The sequence below is a fragment of the Calypte anna genome, chromosome 4A (assembly GCF_003957555.1).
Source record: "Calypte anna isolate BGI_N300 chromosome 4A, bCalAnn1_v1.p, whole genome shotgun sequence".
In the NCBI taxonomy this organism is placed as follows: Eukaryota; Metazoa; Chordata; class Aves; order Apodiformes; family Trochilidae; genus Calypte; species Calypte anna.
This window is the reverse complement of record NC_044248.1, coordinates 27,333,368-27,356,749: the sequence shown is the minus strand read 5'-3', so window position 1 is coordinate 27,356,749 and position 23,382 is coordinate 27,333,368. Positions and strand designations below refer to the sequence as shown.

General features: G+C 38.2%; 1 protein-coding gene across 1 annotated transcript in view; it reads left to right on the top strand.

The window, feature by feature from the left end:
* Window positions 1–23,382, top strand: part of GALNT7 (polypeptide N-acetylgalactosaminyltransferase 7) — a 67,585-nt gene that overhangs the window by 29,001 nt on the left and 15,202 nt on the right. Inside the window, exons 2-5 of the mRNA XM_030449886.1 lie at window positions 1,613–2,070; window positions 16,427–16,593; window positions 22,380–22,510; window positions 22,751–22,830. Coding sequence (XP_030305746.1) covers window positions 1,613–2,070; window positions 16,427–16,593; window positions 22,380–22,510; window positions 22,751–22,830 — 836 coding nt within the window. The remainder of the gene's footprint in view (window positions 1–1,612; window positions 2,071–16,426; window positions 16,594–22,379; window positions 22,511–22,750; window positions 22,831–23,382) is intronic.

Below are 23,382 nucleotides of genomic sequence, written 5' to 3'. Positions count from 1 at the left end.
TTCTAAGGAGGTTAAGGGCTGCAGCATGTGATGTGGTCATGGAAAAGGTAGAGGACTCAGCTTGGTTGGGCTGGAGGAAGGTCTAATGGGGAATCTAATTGCATCTTTTCACCCTCAAAAGTGAGGTTACAGAGAAGGTGGAAATAAAATCTTCTGAGGAGTACACACTGAAAAAATGAGAATCAGTCATCACAAGATACATCATCAGAACTTCTACTGCGGTGTAAGGAAAAATACCTTCCTTGTGTGAGTAGTTAGGCAACTGAAAAGGTTGTCCAGAGATCGTAGAGACTTTGGGGTGTGAATGAGCCTCTGAGAAAGCTGATTAACTGTGAAGCTGTCTCTGCCTCTAGCAGGCTTGAATAGGTGATAATCCTTCTGATTTCATTTTTTTTGTTTGATTCTGTATTTCTGACTAGATAGTGAGATGTTGCTAAAATGTTTACATTGTTCTTGGCAGATTTTGGTGTGGTCTAACATCTGTCCAGTTTAAAAATAATGTTAGCAGGAAATGTGAGGTTTTGGCATTTTTTCCTTTTAGTCCTCTTGGACAGTAGTATTGGAAAGAGCAGTGACTGTATGTTTTGGGGAGCATTCATGGGTGGAGCTGAGCCTTCACACTCAAGATACTTCAGTGCCTTTCTGTCTACTTCCTTCCAAAATCACCCACCCTTGTTCTAACCTGACCAACCTTGCTAATCTGCCAAGCAGTTTTCAAAATTCCAGCCTTTCTTCTCAGTGAGAACTTCTGATCTCTTGGTAGGGAGGCAGGGAGGAGTGCTATGAAGTGCTAAAGTTGTTTTAAACAAGGATGCAGGAGATCCTGGTGCCAGTGGCAGCTCTTTTCATCCCCAGCTCTGATTCCCCAGGTGGGCCCATCTATGTGGCTGTGCAGAAGATTGGATCAGGACTGCAAAACTCATTTTTGCCTTCTTTCCCAGTGCCTTCAACTTACCTCATAGCTCTAAAGAATCAGTGCTGTTCTTGCTTCAGAGTGAGTAATGCTTGGTGGGAGCAAATTGGGGAGGGGTGAAGGGTAGGGATTAGATGTCGCTCGAGGGTGCTGCAGATGATCATGCCGGATGACAAGTAGTCATGGAACTCTTTCCCAGCACAGGAGCATGTTGAGGTGGTATCCAGCAGCCACTGAGACCCTGGAGAAGTCTCAGCAGACTGTACGTGTAGCCTCAGAAACACCTTGAATCCAAGAATGGCCCCAAGGCCACCATGCTCAAGTATTGTCTGCCTCCATACCACCTTCTCCTCCATAAAATGCTCTGTCAGTGCTCCCTCCTCATTGGTTTTGTGTGCAGCCTGAATTATGTTCAAGTAAACATATGTCCTATGTATCTATTTGGTCTTTGGGAATGCTTTGGGTGTTAGGCCATTTCCAGGACCTACTGATTAAGGTAAGTGTTGGACAATGGCTGGTGATGTTATTAAAGGAGCCAGCTGCTTTAATAAAAAGTGTTCACTGAGCCACTTAGCAGAGTCTTCTCCCTCTTGCTTAACATGTATTTAGTACCCATGCTGAAAGCATTAATATACTAGATTTAATTAAATAAAAGATCATCAATTTATATGATCGCCTGCTGTTTGTATGTATCTATAGGATGACAAAGAAGCCAACAGGCTCATGCCAAACAAAGGAGACCATGGACTGGGAAATGAGAAGTTCAAACCTGTGGTACCTTGGCCTCATGTGGAAGGTGTGGAAGTGGACTTGGAATCCATTCGAAGGAAAAATAAGGCCAAAAATGAACTGAATCATCACGGTGGCAGTGATAACAAACAGCAAAACATCATCCAGAGGCAGTATCTCACATTCAAGCCTCAGACATTTGTATACCGAGATCCTGTTTTACGACCTGGAGTCCTTGGTAATTTTGAACCCAAAGAACCTGAACCTCATGGAGTTGTTGGTGGCCCCGGAGAGGAAGCGAAGCCATATGTTTTAGGACCAGATTACAAAGAATCCATTCAAGCCAGCATTAAAGAATTTGGGTTTAATATGGTGGCAAGTGATATGATCTCACTGGATCGGAGTGTTAATGACTTGCGTCAGGAAGAGTAAGCATATTTTTTGTTTAAGTTCTGTTTATGGGATTTAAATATTTTCTTTCCATTTATCCTAATTGATGCTTAAAGAATATGAATAATTAGGCTAAAAAGGCTTCTTGTCTTAACAGGAAAGAGTGTTGTATTATACCAAATGTTTCCATATATTATTCTTAATACTGCTGCAATAATTCCTTTCATGAATACTTTATCTATATTGATTTATCTCTGAAGTCATCTGTTTTAGTGTCTAATTGCTTGTACTTGCATGTTCCCGGTTCAGCCACAGTCTTCCTTGTCATATCTTCATTTTTCAATCCATAATTACTGAAGATTTGTTATTAAGAAAGATTTTTCTTTAATATTTCCTGTAGAAATCCCTATACTAGTTAGTTCTGGTTTCACTGTGATGCTTTAAAAATTAAAACTAAGTAAACAGAAGGAACAGAAACAAAGAAATATTGTTCCCTTTAAATATCTCCCCTAAATTACCTTCATTAAGTGAAGGGTGGATCTTCTGTAGTGGTGTTTGGGCTTTGGAGCTGACAGAATAGTCTTCTAAGAGTTTCTCACTGCATTTGTTATAGAAGAGGAAGCAGTCTTAGAAAAAACACTTTTTATTTGCTGTAAGGGTGTCTTGTGAAGCTATTGACATAAGCTCAATGAATAGTAACAGATTTACACAGTCTATTCTGATCTCTGGTGTATGCTGAAGCCAAATTTACTCTCAAGATTATCTGCATTTGAAATAACTTTACTTCTTAAACACCAGCTAAAGGCAGGTCTCTGAGCCAGCTACGTCACTGGTTTGTGGTTTGTTGGTTTTTGTTGTTTTTTGGGGTTTTTTTTACATTTGGTGGGGAAGGCGTACGAATTCCAATATGAAATAAAGTACTTGCCTGTTTTCACTTCCTCCTCAGCCTGGGTTAGGTGCCCACCTCTGGGTTGTATGTTTCCAGCCATGGCAGCTGCTCGGTTTGGTTGGTTGCTTGGGCTCTGCTGGGGCCTTTGTACAGTGGATGATTTTCCTTTTTGGTAGGAGACAATTGGGCAGCTGTGAGTCTGACTCATGCCTGTGCACATATGGCTGCTTGAATTTACCTGGTGTGTACTTGCTGAAAGCAAAAAAAGTGCACAGAGTACAGTGCTCACCTTCCTTCGTGCTGTGTTCCTTGAGTGACTTACTAAAGGTTTCCATTTGCTGACAGTCAGAGGAGAGGGCTGTTTGCAGCACTGGCTATTCTGAGGTTCACCTGAGTTTCCTTTTCACCTTTCTCTGTATTCCCCCAAGGTGGAAGGCATCAGAGAGTGTATCTGATGCCCAATAATTCTGCACCTATAGCTTCCTGGAGTGTTTTTGGTATGATCTTGGAGTTTTTAACTTCTGTTTAATGACTCTATTCTGAAGACCTCTGTTTGGAAGGAGAGTAATAAATAGAAATTCCCAAAGAAGAATTGCTTTGCATACTTTGAGGGACAGCCATGTGAGAGACCAGAGCAGAAAAGATGAATTTCAGAAACTATTTCCTCCCATCACACTTGCAGATAAGTCTTTCATGGAGGTTAAATCCTTAAATAAAACTTAAATAAACTTAAATAAAACTTAAATAAAATTAAGTTTTATTACTTAATGCTCTAAGTAAGCAAATAAAAGAAGTGAAACAAGTGAACAAAAGGCATCTTCAAGACAACTTCATACAAAAATATTTTATGTATCTGATACTTAATTGCCCTAAATTGTTTAAAGCTTTATATAACTTCATGCATCTCCTGGGAACAGCGGAGGAGAAGGGAAGTAATGTAGGATTGGCAGGTATTTCTGGATGCTTTCAGATACTCAACTTGCCTGTTCAACCTCTGATACCAGCAAGTAATGCAGGAAAAGGTAGCAAGTTGTTTGTTGGATGCCATTTATTTTCCTCCCCCTCATCTGTTTAAAATATCCAGAAGCCATTTTGGTTGATGAAGCTGGACAACATTCAATTGAATTCTACTGAAAAGCAGTATAATAATCTTTTTTTGTTAGTGATATTGTGGCATTGATATTGAGAATCTTTCAGGCAAAGAGTGGGTTATTTGCATAGATGTTCAAATCCAGGTAGACCTCACCTAAGTCTTCTCTTCCTTTAAACATGCAAACTTTCAAGCATCACCCTAAGCAGTTAGGTTTGTTCAGTGAATTATCCCAAATGCTTTCCCAGGCAGTGCTAACTGGAGTGAAATAGCACTGCAAGAGCTGTCTTCCTCAGCTTAAACACCACATAGCCTCAGGGCTTGTCCCTGCTGGGGGGGGAGAAAGGGAAGTAATGCCAATAAAAGGGGATCCAATCCTGCTATGTTTAGATTTGACTTTAACAAAATGTCCAAGATGATTTGCCAACTGCCTTTATTGATTGAGCAGGAACTTTGCTGGTGATTCTGGGCAGATTCAGCTGCTATAAAAAGTCTTAACTCTTGCTACACCCTGTAGAGAGGAATGACATTGGATGGCATGTTGAAGTTTGTCAAGTACATCAGTATTTTCATTTTGCCAGTATAGAATACTGTTACTCTGCCATCCTGTGATATGGGAATATTGGAAATGTTAACATCAAGCTACTATATAAATGTTTCTTATTATTCCTACCATTCTATTTGCCCTTTCATTAACCATGAGATAACTGCTCAAATTGCTATCCACATTTGACTCTAAGATTGTGTTTGTTTGTTTTTTTGAGTGGTATTGCCAAGTTTAGGATCTATCACTGAGTATACACACTCTGTCTACATTCATTTGCACTTGCAATGAGCTCATTTCCTCAGTAGTGTCCTTGAATTATTCGGCAGCTGTTTGTAAGTCATTTTAATTGCAACTACCAAAAACTTTATTTTATTATTCAGTAGTGACATGGAAGAAGAGTTGGACAGCTTGGCTTCCAGCACCAACACTTGCACTGCTACCATTGCAAACTTGCTTTAAAAATTTGAAAATTTAAAAAAAAAATTAAAAATTTTTACACTTTAGCAGTTATTAATCTAAGAGATCTTGCATCTTACGCTGCCATTCTTTGATAAACTCTACTTGTGAAGAAAGCAAAAACCTCATCAAAGGCTTTAGAAATTCAGTTATTCTGCTACAGAAAATTGTCATGCTTGGAAAAGACCTCTAAGATCACTGTGTCCAGCCAACAACCAAGCTGGGCAGCCCATTCCAACACCAGACTACTCTCTCAATAAACAAATTATTCATAGTATCTGGTCTAAACCTCCCTTGATTATATTAATAAGCTCCCCTGTGTCCACATCATATTTGATTTGTTTAAATTTTGATTAAATGTTTCTGTGGTGATGTTTGTTTGTCTTCCACAATTCTTATTATTTGTTATAATTGTAGTTTTCCCACAATTCTATGTTATAGTATGTGGTGATAATGTTTGTTTTCCCCAAAACTACTCATTGCAGCACATGGCTTCTTCATGAGGGGAAGAGATGGGGCAGGTACTGATTTCTTCACTCCTGTGACCAAAGACAGGTCCCGGGGAAGTGGGTGGAAGCTGAATCAAGGGAGGCTTAGGTTAGCTGTCAGGAAAAGGTTTTTTCACCCAGAGAGCAGCTGAGCAATGGAACAGGCTCCCCGTGGAAGTGGTCGCAGCACCAAACCTGCCTGAGTTCAAGAAGCATTTGGATGATGCTCTCAGGCACACAGTGTGATTCTGGGGGTGCTCTGCACAGGAACAGGAGTTGGACTTGATGATCCTTGGTGGGTCCCTTCCAACTTGGCATATTCTATGATTCTATGAAAGTTGTGTCTGTGGCTTATTATTTTGTTTTTTCATTTATTACCAACTTCTTTTCAAGACAGAAGTCAGACTTAATGGTCTGCAGTTCTTTAGCTCCCCAGATCCTTTTTTAAAAACTGGTGTCATGTTTTCCTCTTATTTGTTTGATAACAAGCTTGGTGTCAGCAATAGTGCCATACCACTGTAGTTTGTTGATTTATGTTGTATTCTTTTGAAAAATACTGGGTTTATTTTTAAAAAAAGCAATCAGGCTATTCATGGCATAAGAATCCTGCATAAGCTATCGTGCAGGTATCTGTGGTATCTGAATTACAAAGTACTCTGAGCTTTAGATAACTGGAGAGGAGCATACAGTGGGAAGTGTGACCATGTGCTTGCCCTGTTTTTGTTCTCTTCCCTGGGCACCTACCATTGGTCACTGCTAAAAGTTGAACGGAAATAGTTAATTTACCTTTCCTGCTTCCACAGTGGTCTCTTCTCATTTTTATTATCTATCAGCCCAGCAGACTTTCTGACAGGCATCCTACTTGTGGTGTTTTTTAAAAAAGGGAAAAAAAAAAAAAAAGCTTACTGAAGTATAATAGCTGCTATTGAATTTTATTTTTTTTTTCAATCTTACTTATTATTTACACTCAGTTTACCTGAATTAGTGCTCGTTTCTGTTTCCCTTGTTTGGACAACTCCCTGTGCATTTAATGAATGTCTGTCTCACTGCTAAGAGCATCTGGTTTTTAATCCTGCTGGCTTTCCCTTGTTCCTGTCTAGGCTTTTTTTTATGATTAATGATAAAGTCTTTCAGCTTCTAATATGGTGTCCTTGAAAAAGCTGCATGCTACCTGAAATCATTTTACCCTTAATTTATCTTTTCAGTAAGCCGACTTACTCATTTATAGTTCCCCTTTCAGAAGGAGGTGTTATTCAAACATCTCTCTTTAGTTATTAGGACTTCAGTGAGTAGTGGTTACAATTAGAGCGTGGCTTATACAGGTTTATCCTTCAGCTGAGCTCCACGTTGCTCTGAGGACTCACAATGTCCTGCTTCTGTTGTGGGTGCTCTGATGTGCTGTTCTCTGGAAACACTAGCTAGTGATGCCCAAAACAGTACCCTCAGGAACACAGTTTATATTTAGTGTGCACCCTGAAGTGGTGGAAGTCTCCTCCCTGTCCGTGGTTCCCTCTGCAAATTCCTCCTTGCTTCCCAGGTGCTGTCCAAGTCCTGCTTCTGTGCAGCTGTATCGATGGCTTCCCCTTGTCTTCATGCTAGAAGATCCCCGGTACATTTAAGCTCTAGTAATGTGGTTCTGGTTTTAGAGCAGGCAGTCCTTCCTGGATAAAGTTAATCAGTTCAAAAACTTTCACCAGGGACTAGTGAACTGTAAACATGCTGCTCTATTCCATTTTCTCATCCAAGCACTGAGGATCTGCTTCTTTTGTTTCTTCTCACTTACTGGAAGTTTGGTAAATCCATCTATTTTCTCTTTCCATGTTAAAAAACCCAAACAAACAAAACCAAACAAAAATACCAAATCAGAAATAAATTATACATGTCCTTGCAGCCCCGTGACTGAGGGTATGTTTTGTTCTGCTTCTTCCAATCTGTGTTATTACTTTCCATGGTGAGGCTGAAGATAGGGATGGCAAAGCACACATGGTGCTGGCCAAAAGGGGCTAGGGCATTTGGAGCTGTGAGTAAAAGCCTGAAGAGATCTGCTGCAGTATCACTCTTCCAATTCAAGAGATTTAAAATAGAGACCTAAATGAAGTGATTGTCACTCTTGGAAGTCCAATTACATGAAGTCTGTGGTTAATTGTCAGGTCAAATCAATGACAAATGTCCTTTCTCAGATTCTCATGGAAGACAGTTCTACTGCATGACTATCTACGCAGAAAGTGTTGTATAATAGTCTCAGTATGCTTAAAAAAATATTAATGCAAATCCCAGTGTTAAATTTTGTCATTGTTGGTCTCCTTCTGATGAAGCAGTCAAACTGCATTTTGCTTTTTAGGTCATTGTTCTAAATGGAACCATGCAGAACCAGCCTTGTGCCCTTCCCATCTCACAGATTTCAACCAAGCTGTCTGGTGTATGGCTTATTGCAAGAGCTGCACCTGTTTGTACAATACACCAAAGCAGTGCAAGTTCTCCCAAAGAATCTATATTCAGCATTTCTAAAAAAATATGTATCTCAAATGCATTAGTTGCAGTAGTCTCTTTGCAGTTTCTTTTATCTCAAAACTACTAAGGAGCAATGTAGACTTTCCTTTATGAAGTTCACTTTCATGCTAGAATACTCCAGTCCAGGTCTACAATTTCCATTGGCATATTGTGCTGGGCTTGTGTTGTTCTTACTGACTTTGGGTCGAAATTCAAGTCAAGAAGCATTTGTTTAAAGTAAAAAAATATTGTAAGTGATGCTCTGTGAAACTCCCTATCTGTCCTATTAACTAACATATTACTATAGAGCCCTTAAGCCAGGGGTGTTCATACTGTTGATCAGATTTCGTGCCAGGGTAATTAACTGTGTTGGCTGTAAGGATCAGTGCTCAACATGCATTGCTCAGGCTTGATATGCTGCTTTTATCCAACCCATGGAAGACTTGCTTACGAATTACTCTTACTGACCCAGAGGGTTTTGGTCTTACAACTATGTTTAAGCTAGATTTTTTTTGACAGCTTCATTTTGAAAAATGTTGCAGGAATTTGATCTTGAGTACTTTGACTGAGAAAGGAAGCATTGTGATGCTTTGTGAATGTTTATGGCATGAGACAAATTAATCTCTTAATGGATTTTTTTTTTCAATATGACAAAAGATAGCTGCTGTCTGCTCACCAGCATGAGTCAGAGTTTCAGCTGCATCTCCCACACACATCTGTCAGTTTGATCATGGCAAAATAAATATTTTAAAGTGTTTTTCCTTCCGTGTATTATCCAGTTTGATTTTTCCTTTCTAGTGGCTATTACAGTGCATGCCCCCTTGGTCATACAAATTTGTACATGAATTCTTGTGTCTATTGCCATGAGTCACTTAAAATTTTCTTTCTGACAGAGCAACTAGTAGTAAGCTTTTGTTGAAAAACCTGGAAAAGTAACTCTTCCTTGCTTGAGAACAGTTTTCTTTGTGTACAGAAATGTATTTTTAGATAACTATTTTTGCAGCTCATGACATTTTATAAAACAAATCAAAAGGGAAAGAAAATTGATTCTTTTTTTAAAAACATACGTGTAGTTTTGAAGGGTAATTTTTAGCACAAGCAGAGAAGGGAATTTTTGCCAGAAATAAAGACTACTGAATTTACTTAAGAATGCATACTTATGCAGAGCTGTGTGTTAATAAAGCAGAATTGTTAGTAAAGATACTTTTATCCAATCATAGTTTGATAGTGACAGTTTGAACTCTTTGGTTTGTCCAAGTGCTATTAAAAATATGAAATGGCACAGAAATGTTTTGGTGCTGGACTTGGGTTGAAAACACACCAAAATCTTTAGTTGTGAACACTTAGGGTATTAAATGAGGCAGATGGATCTTGGTTGCTTATTGGGAATGGATGGTCTTTTTACTCTGGGCAAATAACATGAGTTTAATATGTTCTCCTATGGTAAGAATTTAGTTGTCCAGTCAATCTTGAGATTTAATAGAAAAGCTCTGGAGTGGAGCCTGCTTTCTTCAGGAATGTGATTAGTTTCTTAATTATAGCACTGTGCAAATTATATATTTGATACCATTGTATGAAAAAAGATTTCAGTAATTACCATTTGTATCTGTGTCACTGGAAATGGAGCACTGGGGACTTGGTTTCATTTCATATAGTACCTTTGGGAAAATCTTTTATTCAAGTGCCACACGGTACACTGGAATTGTTGTGAAGCCAAGAAAACTAATTTTATAGTATGTGCATAAGTCTTTGTTTGTCTCGGTGAGAGCTGAGGTTGAGAATCAGATGAAGTACAGTGGTCACAGCAAATAAGGAAGGCTGCCTCTCCTGCCTTTCCACTGCAGCTTATCAGCTGCCTTACTTCTGGCAAGATGCCTGAAGAAAAAAAGAATGCATGTTTATATCATTTAAAAAAATAAAATATTATAGCCATGTATTGCCAGAGCACCTCCTTGTGGTGAGGAATGATACAAATTCCAGGCGTTGGTCTTAAAGGAAAATCAGGAAGATCACTCAACAGTTCACATTTCAAGTCAGTAGTGAAAATGAAAGTAAAGATGTATCTTGTGTATCTTTTTATTTGTTGGCTGCTAGCATTTTAAATTTTAATTTTCAACAGAGAATTCAGCTACAGAGTACAAAGAAGTTGCTAGAGCCACTGGGTGTGTTATTTGTAGTTTGATTTACTTACCTTGTGTGTGTGCATCTGCAATGAGAAGGCTGAGCTCTGAACAGGACATCTTACATAAATGTGTAGTTCAGTATTGAGATTATATTTAAATTCTGCCTTAAACCTTGACCTCCGAGGACTGAACAGAGAAAAGTCTTGACAGGTTTCTTGCAGCTCTTTCTGTAGCACTCCAGGTGCCATTTTATATCTTCGAAATTTTGGGACAAATGGAGAAAGCATTCTGTCAAATTAGTTGTAATTTGAATGTGAAGCTAAAAAATTAAATTAACTTCTTATTCCCTGTCATGTCCCTGTTAACCAGTCCAGCTAAAGATGGGCAGGAACTTCAAAGTTTAGTATCTGATGAGCAAGGCATGATAGAAGTAAGTATTTCTATGGAACTGAGCCCACTGCCCCAAGCTTCTTTCTTGTCTCTTGTTTGGTAAAACCTGTCAGTGTTTGATAAATCCGAAATTATGCACAGCCTGCGCTCTTTTGAGCTGTATGTAAGCAGATATATTAAGCCGTGACTTCCTCAACTAGTGGTCACCTCAGTGGAGAAATGAGGAGAATTTCTGTATGTAGCAAGTTGTATCTTCTTATCAGTGTTTTTTGAGGGTGCAGCACAGCTCCCCCATGGTGATGTCCAGCACTGCTGCCAAGCAATCTGCTTGCCCTGTTCTGCTCCCTGTGGTAGTGCCTGGCATGCCCTGGTGCTACAGAAGGGCTGGAGATGTGTGAGATGCTGCACTGCTTCAGAACCAGAAAGGAGGTGGCTTTTGCTCTATCTCTCTGGAAGGTGGCTTCCCCTACCCAGAGGAAGGGATTTTGCTTTAGCCTTCTAGCTGCCCCAGCTCTCCTGCCCTGGAGTGTTTATTACTTCAACTTTTTTAAAAATATGAAGTTTATTTCTTTAATTTTCCTGTTAGCCCTGATGTTGGGTCTCAGTACAAACCTTGCCCCGAATTTGGAGCATGTCTGTTTCAGAAGTATAGCAGGAGATGTAACTTGTGCTTCCAGGGTCACTAATAACAAAATTTAGTCACATAGCCTTGCAGACATTTCCAGGAATGGAAACAGACAAGGCTAGCAGCTAAGGTAAAATTAGGAAATGGTGTTTCAGCAGAGGTTTGAAGCTGTTCAGTAGTGTATAGTAGAGGTTTTGCTGCTGTTTGCTGAAGGGGGAAAAAAAAATAAAACTCTCTGCTGATCAAACTGTCCTTGGCTTCTCTGTTCACTTCTCTTCCAGTACCCCTGTTTTGCAAGTTGATTATTATAATCTTATGTTGGTGTTTCATAAAAATATCCTGTAAGGCTTCATAGTTAACAAACCCAGTACTGATATTAGATTTACTTACTCATATTTTAACAAAGAACCCCCCATTTCTGTAATCTGTTTCTGTTTGCTCTAGACTTAAGCTACGATCTCTCTAAGTTGGAGGCATCAAACAGCTGGTCCCAGCTTGGACCTTGGTGGTGTCAACCCTACAGATGAGCAAAATGTGTTTTGTGGTAGAAACTCTCACCCATCTCTCTAGATGCAGTTTACTGCAGTAATCATAATAAATTGATTGAAAATAACAATCAGAAACAGAGTTCCTAACTTACTTTTGACCTCTTTCAGGTCAAAGAGTGAAAAAAATGCATGCACTATAAAGCAATTATTAATAGGTGATAATTTATATACTTAACTAATCTCATACCATTTTAAACATTAAATAAAACATCAGTAAGAGCAAGCGAGTGAATAGGGCACAAAGATCTAAGAGCAAAAAATTTCCTCAAGCCAAGGATCACTTCAGTCCAGATGTCCAACTTCTTGTGCAGAGGGCTTTCCCATGAAAGGGCTCTTCTGTTGTGGCTGATGCAAAATTTTTTGATCTAGGGGCAGAGACATTGGTGTGGTGTGGTCTCCAACACTGCTGTTCCATCTGAGGGGGAGAATGGAGTTGGACTAATACACATCTTAAGTATGCATGCTAGTAGTCAGGAGAAATGTTACTCACCCTGTTTCTCCATTAGATCACTACTGTGTCTTTGAAGATTTCTTCTTGCTCCAGTGATGACTCAGTCTGTGGTTTTGCTCAGTAATACCAGTGCTGATCTGGGAACAGACAGTTTTTATTCATGGGCTGATCTGAAGGTGTCACTTCCTTACAGCCTGGGGAAGGTGTTGCCAGCCCTTCACAGGTATCTGTGCACACCTGCTTCTTCTTGCCTCATAAAATAACTCTTTACAGGGGTTAGGAAAAGTGATGTGAAGCATCTAGAAGTAAACTAGTTTAAGGATGCTACCTTCTCATTCCTGCCTATTTGCTGTGCTTTGCCATCCTCTCAGCTATAGCAATAAGAATACAAATTAATTTTTTAAAGTAAGTTTGTTTGGTAATGTGGTTCACAACAGATCACCACATCTGGCCTGTAGGCTACATCTGAAAGGGCACTGTACAGGGATGAAACTCGAGGATAAAATGGATTTAAATCCTCTTTGCCACAGACCCTTTAGTACTTTGAATCTGCCCGTGCTAGTTCTCAATAGCCTGCAGCTTTTGCCTGTATGCCCGTATGTGTTTAACTGAATTATGAGTCTGGAAATTCAGGCTTTTTGTTTTCCTTTTCTGGTGCCTAAATTTTACAGGGAAACTAGTACTGTAAAGTAGAGCTTCAAACATAAGGAAAATGCGTTTGTGATTTCTTGGTATTCGGTTTGCCGGCCACTGGATGTCAGTGCTGCTCCACTGAGGAAAGGATCTTTCCCTTTTCCTTCCCTGTGTATGTGAAGGAATTGGGAACAGACCCTCCTTATTCACGTCACTCAAATACATGAGAAATATTCGCATTTCTTGAAAAAAAAATGCCACAGGGATTAAAATATGTATTAATTTCATGGATCTGAAACGGCTGTTATGTTTCAAACCTCTAACTGTCGCTGCAAGATGAGAGAAATTGTGCATAGGAGTTAGCTGCAGTCTGTTGGAGTTTATGGGCTTGATGAGTCAGTCTGTGGACTGTCAAACAAGTGCAATAAAGCCTCTGGAAAAAAATAAAGGTATGATTTTGCTAGAGGTGTAAATGTAGTGCTTTTATTGCTTGCAAATGGCACATTTAGCAACACATGATTTTTCAAGTTTAAAAAGTAAAATGTGCTGACAGATTTGAGGAGATTAAGTTGGATATATAGCAAAAAAGCCTGTCTAGACCTCTGGTTTTATGTTTTAAAACTTATTAAATACAGATCAAAAAATGCTTACAAATTGCTCACAGATGTGTTGTTCAGTTAAGGTTTTTTAATAGGTTTGGCCTGTTAAAATTATGTTAAGTTACTTACTGTCTCTTTTATGCTTGCCACCATTTTGGTCCTAAATAGGACTTGCCTACACTGCAGGAAGTGGGAGAAATAAGAAATCAAAATATTTGTGGGTTTTTGGAGTGTTTTCTCTGTTTCTGTTGTAAAGGCAGTCTGCCTTTCTTTTTAACTGGAGAGAAAAAAAGTTTCCTAGCTAAACCGCTGAAGGTACAGGTCAGCAGCACAGTGCAACCTGCATCAGATACTGCCTTCTGCTTGGAAGCAAAAGGCACCATTAATTTCCACGGCCTTTTACATGGGATTCTTGAATGGCATTCACCTGGCATGCTGATTTTGAATGTATAACACCTCCATTTCAACATAACTATCACCAGAATTAATCCAGGTGAATATATGTATAAAACAACACAGTGCTGTTAATAGTCTTATTAAACACATGATGTAAGAGTTTTCATTTACACAGCTGATTTAATTCACCTAGGTAGCACATCCATATTATGTCTGCATATGGCTACCTAAGTTGTCAACAGCATAAATGCTTGTGCTACAAATGGAAGTACTGCAGTCTGTGATCAGCTGAAATCTTTTGAGAGAAATCTGTGGAAGGAAAGCATCAGTAGCTTGAACCATGCATTTTAGTCAGTCACCTGAGCACTTGTATGTTGGTAGCTTATAAATATGATCATCTGCAGCTACCTCAGGCATAAAAGCAATTGAGCTGGAGGATTTTAGTAAACCACACCCGTAGATAATGTGCTGTTCTAGAAGTTGCTTACAGCATGCTTGACAAAGAGAAGAAATGCCTTATTAGATCAGACATAGTTATAGACTGCTTTGATTTTGTAATTTTCTTTTCCCACAGGACTAAACCTAATAGTGTGTTTCTAACTGGGGTTTTTCCTGATGGGTGAGAAATGCGTGTTGCAGTTCTCTGACAATAAATGAAATACATCCTTCTTTACCAAAGAAATGCTTCTTGAAAATCTATAGATCCATTATGTGAGTTGTTTACACATTTAAGTTAATTTACTTTTAAATACTCTGGAGAGTTCTAATTATTAGGGTAATTTCTTTTCAAACAAGAATGTTTGCATGCATTTTAGGCTTTTTATTGTTGATAGAGAAATAAAATACAACTTTGGAAGTTTGTGCATCCATAGGTTTAAAGTCTCTACTTGAAACTTTGAGACTTGCAGAAAGATGAAAAAAGGTAGTCTTACCCATTGAAATCAGAAGTAGTATGCCTCTAATTTCATTAATAGGAGTTGTATAATTTCAAACATTGTATTAATGTTGGCAAAGGGGCTAGTGATCAGGTAACTTTGGGGGTAAGGAAACACCTGGGCTGGTTGTTATTACGGAGACTGAAAATTCTCATTAAGGGATGAAGCTGAGGAAATGGATGTTACATTTGCAAATGAAATTTATTTTTGATAAATACCATTAATAAATACTGGAAAGTATGGAGTTGAATTATTCATATCACATGCTTCTAAATCATCTATAATGCCTCAAGAATAAAGACCTCAGTTCACATTCGTAATGAAATTGAAATGCAACATATTTTAAATGAATGCTTTTAATGGCTCACCAAGCTGGAACCCACTGATACAAATGCTTAAACTGAAAAAATTTAATAAGAATGAATATAGGCAATAGTTGTATTTCTTGTGTCACTCTTTCTGATGTCGATTAGTCTTCCACATTCGTTTGATGCAATTATGATCTGTCATGTTGGCTACTAGAAAGATGTATGTTATAGCCAGATACATACTTGAACCTATTACCTGAATATCTATTCAGTGCATTAGTTGGGTTAGAAACTGTTTATTTTAATCAAAATTTGAATTGACATTGTGATAGCATTTATTGTCAAATTTTATATAGGCATTAGATTTTTAATTTATCTATAAAGTCTTGGTGTTTTTCTAAAACTTGACAATTGTTCAGTTTTTTACTTTATTCCTTTGAGTTCTCTCCACTATTTTTTTTGTTTGTTTTCTCTCCTCTCTTGTTCCCTTTCTTTCAAGGAAGGAGCCTATTGAAATTGAGGCAGGTTGGAAACTTGTCCTTGGCAGTCTTTTTTTTTTTTTTTTTTTTTTTTTTTTTTTTTTAATATTTACTTGTATTTGTTCAAAAATACAAGTACAACAACACAAATTTGGCCAAAGCTGTTACCTTCTTACATCTGGTGAAGTACATGACTTTGCATTTCAGCTAGGGGAGCAGAGGATTGAATGGGGTTGATAAAGTGTTGCCTTTTGAAATACATTTGTTACACCTGAATATGAATAATAAGTAGTAAAGATCACTATCAAGTCTGCCATGGGATTACAATTTTTCCCCAAAGCAACTATGCTTTTCTGACAAGTTTATAAATTGAGATAGCTTTATACAGAGCTGCTGACATGAGCTTTTTACATGCTGCTGCTGTACTTCTAGTTTTCTTAATATGTTTAAATTTATTTTACTATGAAAGGACAGCAGTTAATGAGTTTTGCCTTGCCACAACAATGTTTGTAACTTTGTTAGTAGTGCAGATTCTGCATGTAGACTGTATAAAGAAATACTTTATGGACAGTCTTTTTACTGCATAAATTTGATTTAAAGAAACTTAGATAAGAACAGCACTGTCTTAACTCTGTGGTATGCAGTAGGTAAGCCAAATGCACAGTCTATCCCAAATTGAGATATGATGTCTTGAAGTCCTCTTGGCAGCCAGTTTGGGCCTTTTCAGCAGCATGGTGGTGGTAGGGATGTCTCCAGGACCAGGGGAGGTCCATGCAATGCCATCCACCTCCACAGAAAGAAGTATGCAGCTTTGAAGGCAGGGGTCTTCAATCCCAAGCTGCATCCTACTTCCAAGAGGAAAGGAAGGATGGTCATCAGTAAAGATTTCATTTGCACAAATATATAAATCACAATGTGAAATCTAATGAAATAAAATCTCTTTACAGATGCAAATACTGGCATTATGATGAAAACCTGCTTACCTCCAGCGTTGTCATTGTCTTCCATAATGAAGGATGGTCCACACTCATGAGAACAGTCCACAGTGTCATTAAGAGAACACCAAGGAAATACTTGGCAGAAATTGTGTTGATTGACGATTTCAGCAACAAAGGTACATTTGGAATATTTACACTACTGTTGAAAAGAAAACCTTTATTATTTTTTTCCCCTTCTAGTAGTTTTCTTTTGTTACCTGCCAAGGATTGAGTTGACTCTGCAGGAAAAGTAAGTTGCTTCTTCATAGTCCTCTCAATTTCCAGTGAAGCGGAAGCTGTTTTCCAGTAAACTGCTTTCATAAGTATTTGCAATCCTTTCTATGTATTCAGATATTTGAAACTTGAGATTAGTGGCCAGCTCTCTACCACAATTGTGCAGTAGTATACAGTAGGAAGCTGGGATAGCTAATGCCTTTCTTAGCTCTGATACAAACAAGTAGTTTTAAGAGTACTGAAGAACTTAAGCCTTTTAGGAAGAATTTCTTTATTCTTGGAATTTAATAAACATATCTATGGCTATTGAATTATTCTGCTTAATTTTCATTACATTTTTAATATCCGACATCCTTTTTTAATTAAAGATCATGTTAAGGTGTTTGTTTCTTATTTAGGGGAGGGACTTTTAAGAATTTAAATATTTCAATTTCTGCCTTTCTTTGAGTCTTGCATGTCAACATTTTCATAAGTCAACAGATTTTCCTCTTCCTTTGTAATTCACATTCTGGTCCTGGTTTATAGTCAGGATGTATGTACTTCTGTGTTATTCTTATAAACTGACTTTCTGCCTTTAATGGAGATACCTTCAGCATTAATACAAGTCAAGGCTGAGTACAGAGGAAAGCTGAAAGTACTGTGGTAGGGATAAGATGATTGATATGGAAGATATCTGTGGTTTTAAACTTGAAACAAATTTCAATGTAGTGCACAAATACTGCACACTCAGCAAGATTTTCTTGCATCATAGTTCTTAAAAAGAAGTTTAGAGAGAAAAAAAGTACATGCATAAATAAAAACCTAGCTTTGAGTGTGTGGGATGATGGTATCCTGTCAGAGGAGGATGACTTTTAGCATCACAGGCAAGTTTGAACTGGTCAGCAGCATAGGATATGTTCACATTACTCTCCTCTGATATATAATAAAACTATATTAAATCTTGTATAAAATAGCTGAATTTTGTAGGGCCTTGGAAAGCAGATTCTGTTCTGAAACTACCTGGTTTTATCCAAATGGTCTGGACTTCTCCCAGTTCTGACCTCATGGTTTTCTGTGGGTATACCCACTATAAATTTTAAAACTGAGCCCATCGTATAGTTGAAGTTGCCTTTTTTGAGTATAAATCACTATTAAAAATAGTTATTGTATGTTAATTTTTACACCATACCTGTAGGTAGGTATCAATTTTTGTTTGTTTTTACAGGAGAGGAAAAGTTACCTGTATTGTAAACTTGACTACATCTGACTTAGTTTAATAAAGATACTGACTACTACATTATAGTCTCCTGTATAATTTTACAACTTTTGAGAATTTGGCTTACATGTACACCTGCTTTAACCAAGAATATCTTCTCTTGTAAGGGATATAATTTTAATAATTGAGTCAGGAGATATGTTTTTTCCTTTTTAGCTGGGATCACAGTTTTCCTTCATAGCTATTCAAGGACTGAGCAGTATAAAATCACTATGATGCTGATGGTCTCTAGAAAACCTACCATACTTTTTACTAATGAAGACACTTGGTACTTGGGTTTCCCATGAGTTGTGGCTGTTATACAAATAGTTATGTCTCTGTGATTTGAGGAATGAGTTTGTCTGGCCTAACAACTTGTACCACAGTTTTCTAACATAAACCAATTGTTAAATAAATGCACTATTTTTTTTTTAAATACATGACTTTACTTCTGCTTCCTGCTTCTACATGAATGGTTGCAGATACAACATTTTCCCAAATAACTTCCTTAAATCAGAAGACTCAGTAAAACAAGCTCAAGATGCAATTTTTCCATGCATGAGTGACTGAAAACAAGCACAGACTGGAATGAATGGCTCTGAACACCTTGCTACAACTCTACTGTTTCACTATAGTAATTCTTCAAACTGCTTTAGGCTACTACTTGGTAAATATAATTAACTTAATTTCAGTAATTCAAATCGCATTCTAGATGAAAAATGGCTGAGTAGGATCCTGTTCCACTTCTTTCTCCCCAGAGAGAAGCATAAACTAGTATGGGCTGCAAAGTGTGCCAAGCTGCCTGAAGAGATCTCCAGTGTTAGGAGAGCTGCAAAACACAAACACTTCTAATCACAGCAGAGCTGCTGGTGGCCTTTTGCTTTTTCAGCCAGAAAAAAAGCAGTGCTGACAACACAGATACGGGATTTTCTTCTTCTTCACCCTCTTTTAGACTGCACACTTCGTATCTGCCTTTCCACACAGCAAAGAGTGAGTGTCTTACACTCCTTGAGACCACTGCTGGGAGACAAAGATGCTGGAATGGGGAGACGTTTGTTAACACACAATGTAACTGTCCATATTTCTTAGCTTCTGCCTTCTCCAGTGGTATGAAATTAAAATGGAGCATAGCATTTGCAAACACTTCCAAAGGCTGGCTCATAAAGAGCCCTGCCTGTCCTTTTTTATGAGAAATCCTCTTTCATCAGAAGGGAGTTACAGTTAAGCAGAAGCTTATATATGTCATGCCCTACAGGGAGGAACAGTTGCAATGCTTGAAAAAGGTACTTTTCGTTACAGTTCTTTGTATAAAGTCTGTTGGGAGCAGTCTTTTTGCGGAATGACACCCTCCCTTCCTCCTTTAATCTCTTCTGCAAACAGCAGGGTTTGACTGTGTGGAGAGATGGGCTGAGGTCTGCTCAGGCGTGTTTCCTTTTGTCAGATGACAAAGGGAACAGTAATAAGATGACACCAAGATAATGGGATGATGCTAGCTCTGGTATTTTCAATGGAGACCTCTGTATTACTGCATGTTAGAGTTCAAGAAACATTGCTGCAGTTTCTACTGCAGTGTCAGTGTAGTCATGCTGCTGCATGGGGTTGGGGGGCAGTTGTCCCCCTTTTTTGCTTGTGTTTTGCTTGTGTTTTGCTTGTGTTTTGCTTTGTGTCAGCTTGTTTTGCTGTGAGTTCTAGCTGTGTGAAGGGTACAGCTGTTCTGGAAGGGCAATGAGAATTTGTAACATCAGATTTTCAGAAGCTCCTTACAATTAGGGTTGTGTATATGGGTCTTCAAAAACTACTTTTTAAGTATCAGATTTTATTTCTTTCTGAAACAGAGGTCAGTATCTCATCTAGTGCAGTTGTGTTTTTTTTTAGCCCATGCACCTGTAAAGATTGACTCCATAGTAAATAGTGGTGTTCCCAGTATTATTTAAGGACTTTGTCAACCTTTTGTGTTTCCTTACTTTTTCCTGTATCACTATCCATGTTTCCCACATATGCAGCATAAGGTAACCAAAGGGGAGGTAATGAGCATGGACAGGTAACAGTATTTAACAATTAACAGTATAAACTCGTTTAACAGTACTTGTAGTGAGGAAGCTGAAGCATCAATCAGTACTTGTGTTAGAGCTGAGAACCTCACATTAATAGTATTACAATACAGGGGACTTGGAGGTAGCTGCTTTTGGGAGGTCTTCCGACGTCATTTTTCTGCATCTTAAACCGGTGGCCATGAGTTGAGAGAAAAAAAACTGTTTTCCTCTTCCTCCCCTTATTTGTAATCTGCAATGCCTAAGATCGTTTGGAGAAAGGATGTATTTTTAAAAAACACTGATGCATGCTTTAGTCATACACTTAGATGAGAGAAGAATACAAACAAGGGAAGACCAGATTGGTGGTTATAATATTTTGAAGAGTAAAATACACGTTTTTAAACAAAACCCAGTATGCTGTAAGACTGTTGACAGATATCATAAATACACATTCTACATGGGCAAAATATAACACTGGCCAAAGAGCCTTTCTAACTGCAGAAGTATCAGGATTTTATTCACTACTGTTGTACAGGCTTTGTAGTATGGGAAGGAGGGAAAATTCAGGTGTCCTGTAGGAAATAGGACTTGCTGCTAACCCTGGCAAAGTTTCAGATAATGGACTGCAAAGCCCTGAGACTTGTACTGTAGAAAAGCTTTACACAATCAATATGACAGGTTTTTACAGCTCCCTCTGAGCCTTACATAGCTGAGCATTTGATAGCTAAAACATTCGGCTTCTATAGCCAGGAGAACTGGAAATATCTTCAGGTTTTAAATCTTTAAACCATTCCTGACAGTCCTTCTGTAATATGTGCTTGGAATTTACAGAACAAATAATGGTGTGGTATAAAGATTCTTCCAGTACCACTTAAGTATGACCTCATAACTCCTGTTGATTTTATCCTATGAAAACCTATATCATGCAAGGATTTACAAAATAAGTTGTAAATGTGTGTGGGGAATGGAGATGAGGATGTATAGAACTATTAGTTGAAAAATTCTTTTAGAAATTTGAAAAGGAGGAATAATAATAGTATGAAAAGAGAATGGCTTCAGAAGATTGTTCTTTGGTAGAATTGCTGAATATTAAGGTTTGGAAACTTCACTTCCAAAAAACACTATTTCCATTTCAATTATTTGTATGTAGATTTTGTTTAAACTAGAATTTTTTTATTACTCTGGGCAAGAGTATAAAACATACTGAAACATAAGTTGCAGCAAGCTCCAGACTTCATTCACTTTCATTTGTGGTGTGGAAAATATTGCTGCTTGAAGCAGCCTGATGGCTTGTTGCTGCTGAAAGGGACATCCTTCTCCTTCCACCTCTGCCATCCTTCTCCTTCCACCTCTGCCCATCCCCTCTCCTGTTAGATCAAGGCAGGCATGGCATCTAGCAGCATGGTGCTCAACTGGTGCAAACCAGTGGATGGATGCCTCAGCCTAGGTGGCTTACATTGCTTCCTGACTGAGAGAAAGTGAAGCTGTAGGCAATTTTTTTGAGGCTTTCGGTGCAAAAATAGATTATAAATGAATGCCAGTAGTTAAATCAGTGTAGCCTCAAACAGCAAGTGCCTGAGTGCCAGCCCTTCTGCCTTTGTGAGTTTTCTCATCAGAATCATCTGTGCAAAGATACTGTGCAACACCAGGACACTTATTTCAAGCTGTGTGGTAAGAGTGCTGTTTCCAGATTAGTTTGGTGATCCAATGTGCAGATCCAACTCTGTAACTATATGAGCATAGCTCCCATCTTGACTTTTTATGCAGTTACTCATCCCTTTACTGAGTAAGTCCATCTGGCTAACAGTTTCTCATCTCATCAGTGTGATGAGCTACAATTTGTTCACTGAAATTCTGGCCCTCTAATTATTATTAATTTCATTAGAAGATTGGCATAAGAGCACCGCAGCACCAAGGGAAACACATCTAGATGAGGGGCAGCCGTAATTTTAATATGGTGGGTTTCTTTCTCAGGTTTCCAGATTTAAAAGACTGACAGCACATTTTGTGAGGCAGAAAGTGAGAGGAATACTTAACAGAAAAGGGGTGCCTTTGAATGTACGCATTGTATTCTCTGAGGAAAGAAGACTGTGTGCTGAAGTATATAAACTTCTCTGTCTGGTGGAAATGCAAAGCCACTGTGATATACATTGAAGTAACTGGGAATTGTCCACCCAGCTCATCTGTGGTGTGGCCAGCCACTTTAGCTACTTGTTCTTCAGATGTGCCAGAAGCAAACCTGTGCCATTAAGTCAGATAGCTTCACATCTTGATCTTTGCAGGCTTAGCATTTGTGAGTGGGTAGTTCATTAGGTAGTCTGTAGGTATTTTTAAGTAGAGTTGGATTTGGGTTGTACTAATAGTACAAAACTGTCAATTACTAAACCTTACCAAAATAATTCTTTTCTTTTTTCTTTGATAGCACACTTAAAAGAGAGGCTGGATGACTATATTAAGCAATGGAATGGCCTTGTAAAAGTATTTCGAAATGAGAGGAGAGAAGGTTTAATCCAAGCTAGAAGCATTGGAGCCCAGAAGGCTAAACTTGGACAGGTAGAAGCCAGTTCACACACAAGTCTGTAGCTGTTTTTCTTTTTCAGGGAGAGAGGTGGTGGTGATTCTATGTTCAAATAGATGTGTTGAAATGTGATGTTGTATTATTGCTACTGTTTTTAAAGCATTAAATGAGTAAAATTAAGCTTCCAATGTACATAAGCTTAATTAATCGTCATTGTTGTCAATCAGAAATATAAATTACTGTTTGCTTGATTTCTTTTTTTTTTTCTTTTGAAGGTCTTGGTTTATCTGGATGCCCATTGTGAGGTGGGAATTAATTGGTATGCACCACTTATAGCTCCTATATCTAAGGACAGGTAATGTTCTCCTGTTATGTATCTCCTGTTATCAGTGTCTGGCCTGTTAGGAGGAAAAAGTCACAGTAGTAATCTTTACTTTTCTAACTAATGTCAATATGTTTTATATCTATATCCATATATATTGATATCAAACCATATCAGTATTTGCTGTATGATGATTTTATTATTACCCAGCATAAAGCTATGCAAGAAGGAAGAAAAATGGGCAAATAAATCTCTAGATAGTTTATTTTGTTAGACATACTGAGTATTTTGCATAGTGTAGATTAAATATAAGGCAACTCTTGTTCTTTGCAGTGGTCTGACAGATTGTTTATAAAAATCTTCTATTCTGGCTGAATAAGGAGCCTGATTAGGTAAAATTGCTTTACAAAAATGTGATAGTTGGTAAAGGAAAAGTAGCAGTAAATGTTTTGATTTCATAGGGATTTAAAGCCCCTTTGTTGCCAAGAGTTTTATAATTTTCTCATCTTTGGTCTAGCTATATGTTCTTTTTTCCTCTGAAGCTCATTGGAGTGTTGTCTCTATGGGGCCAAGGCCAGGGCTTGA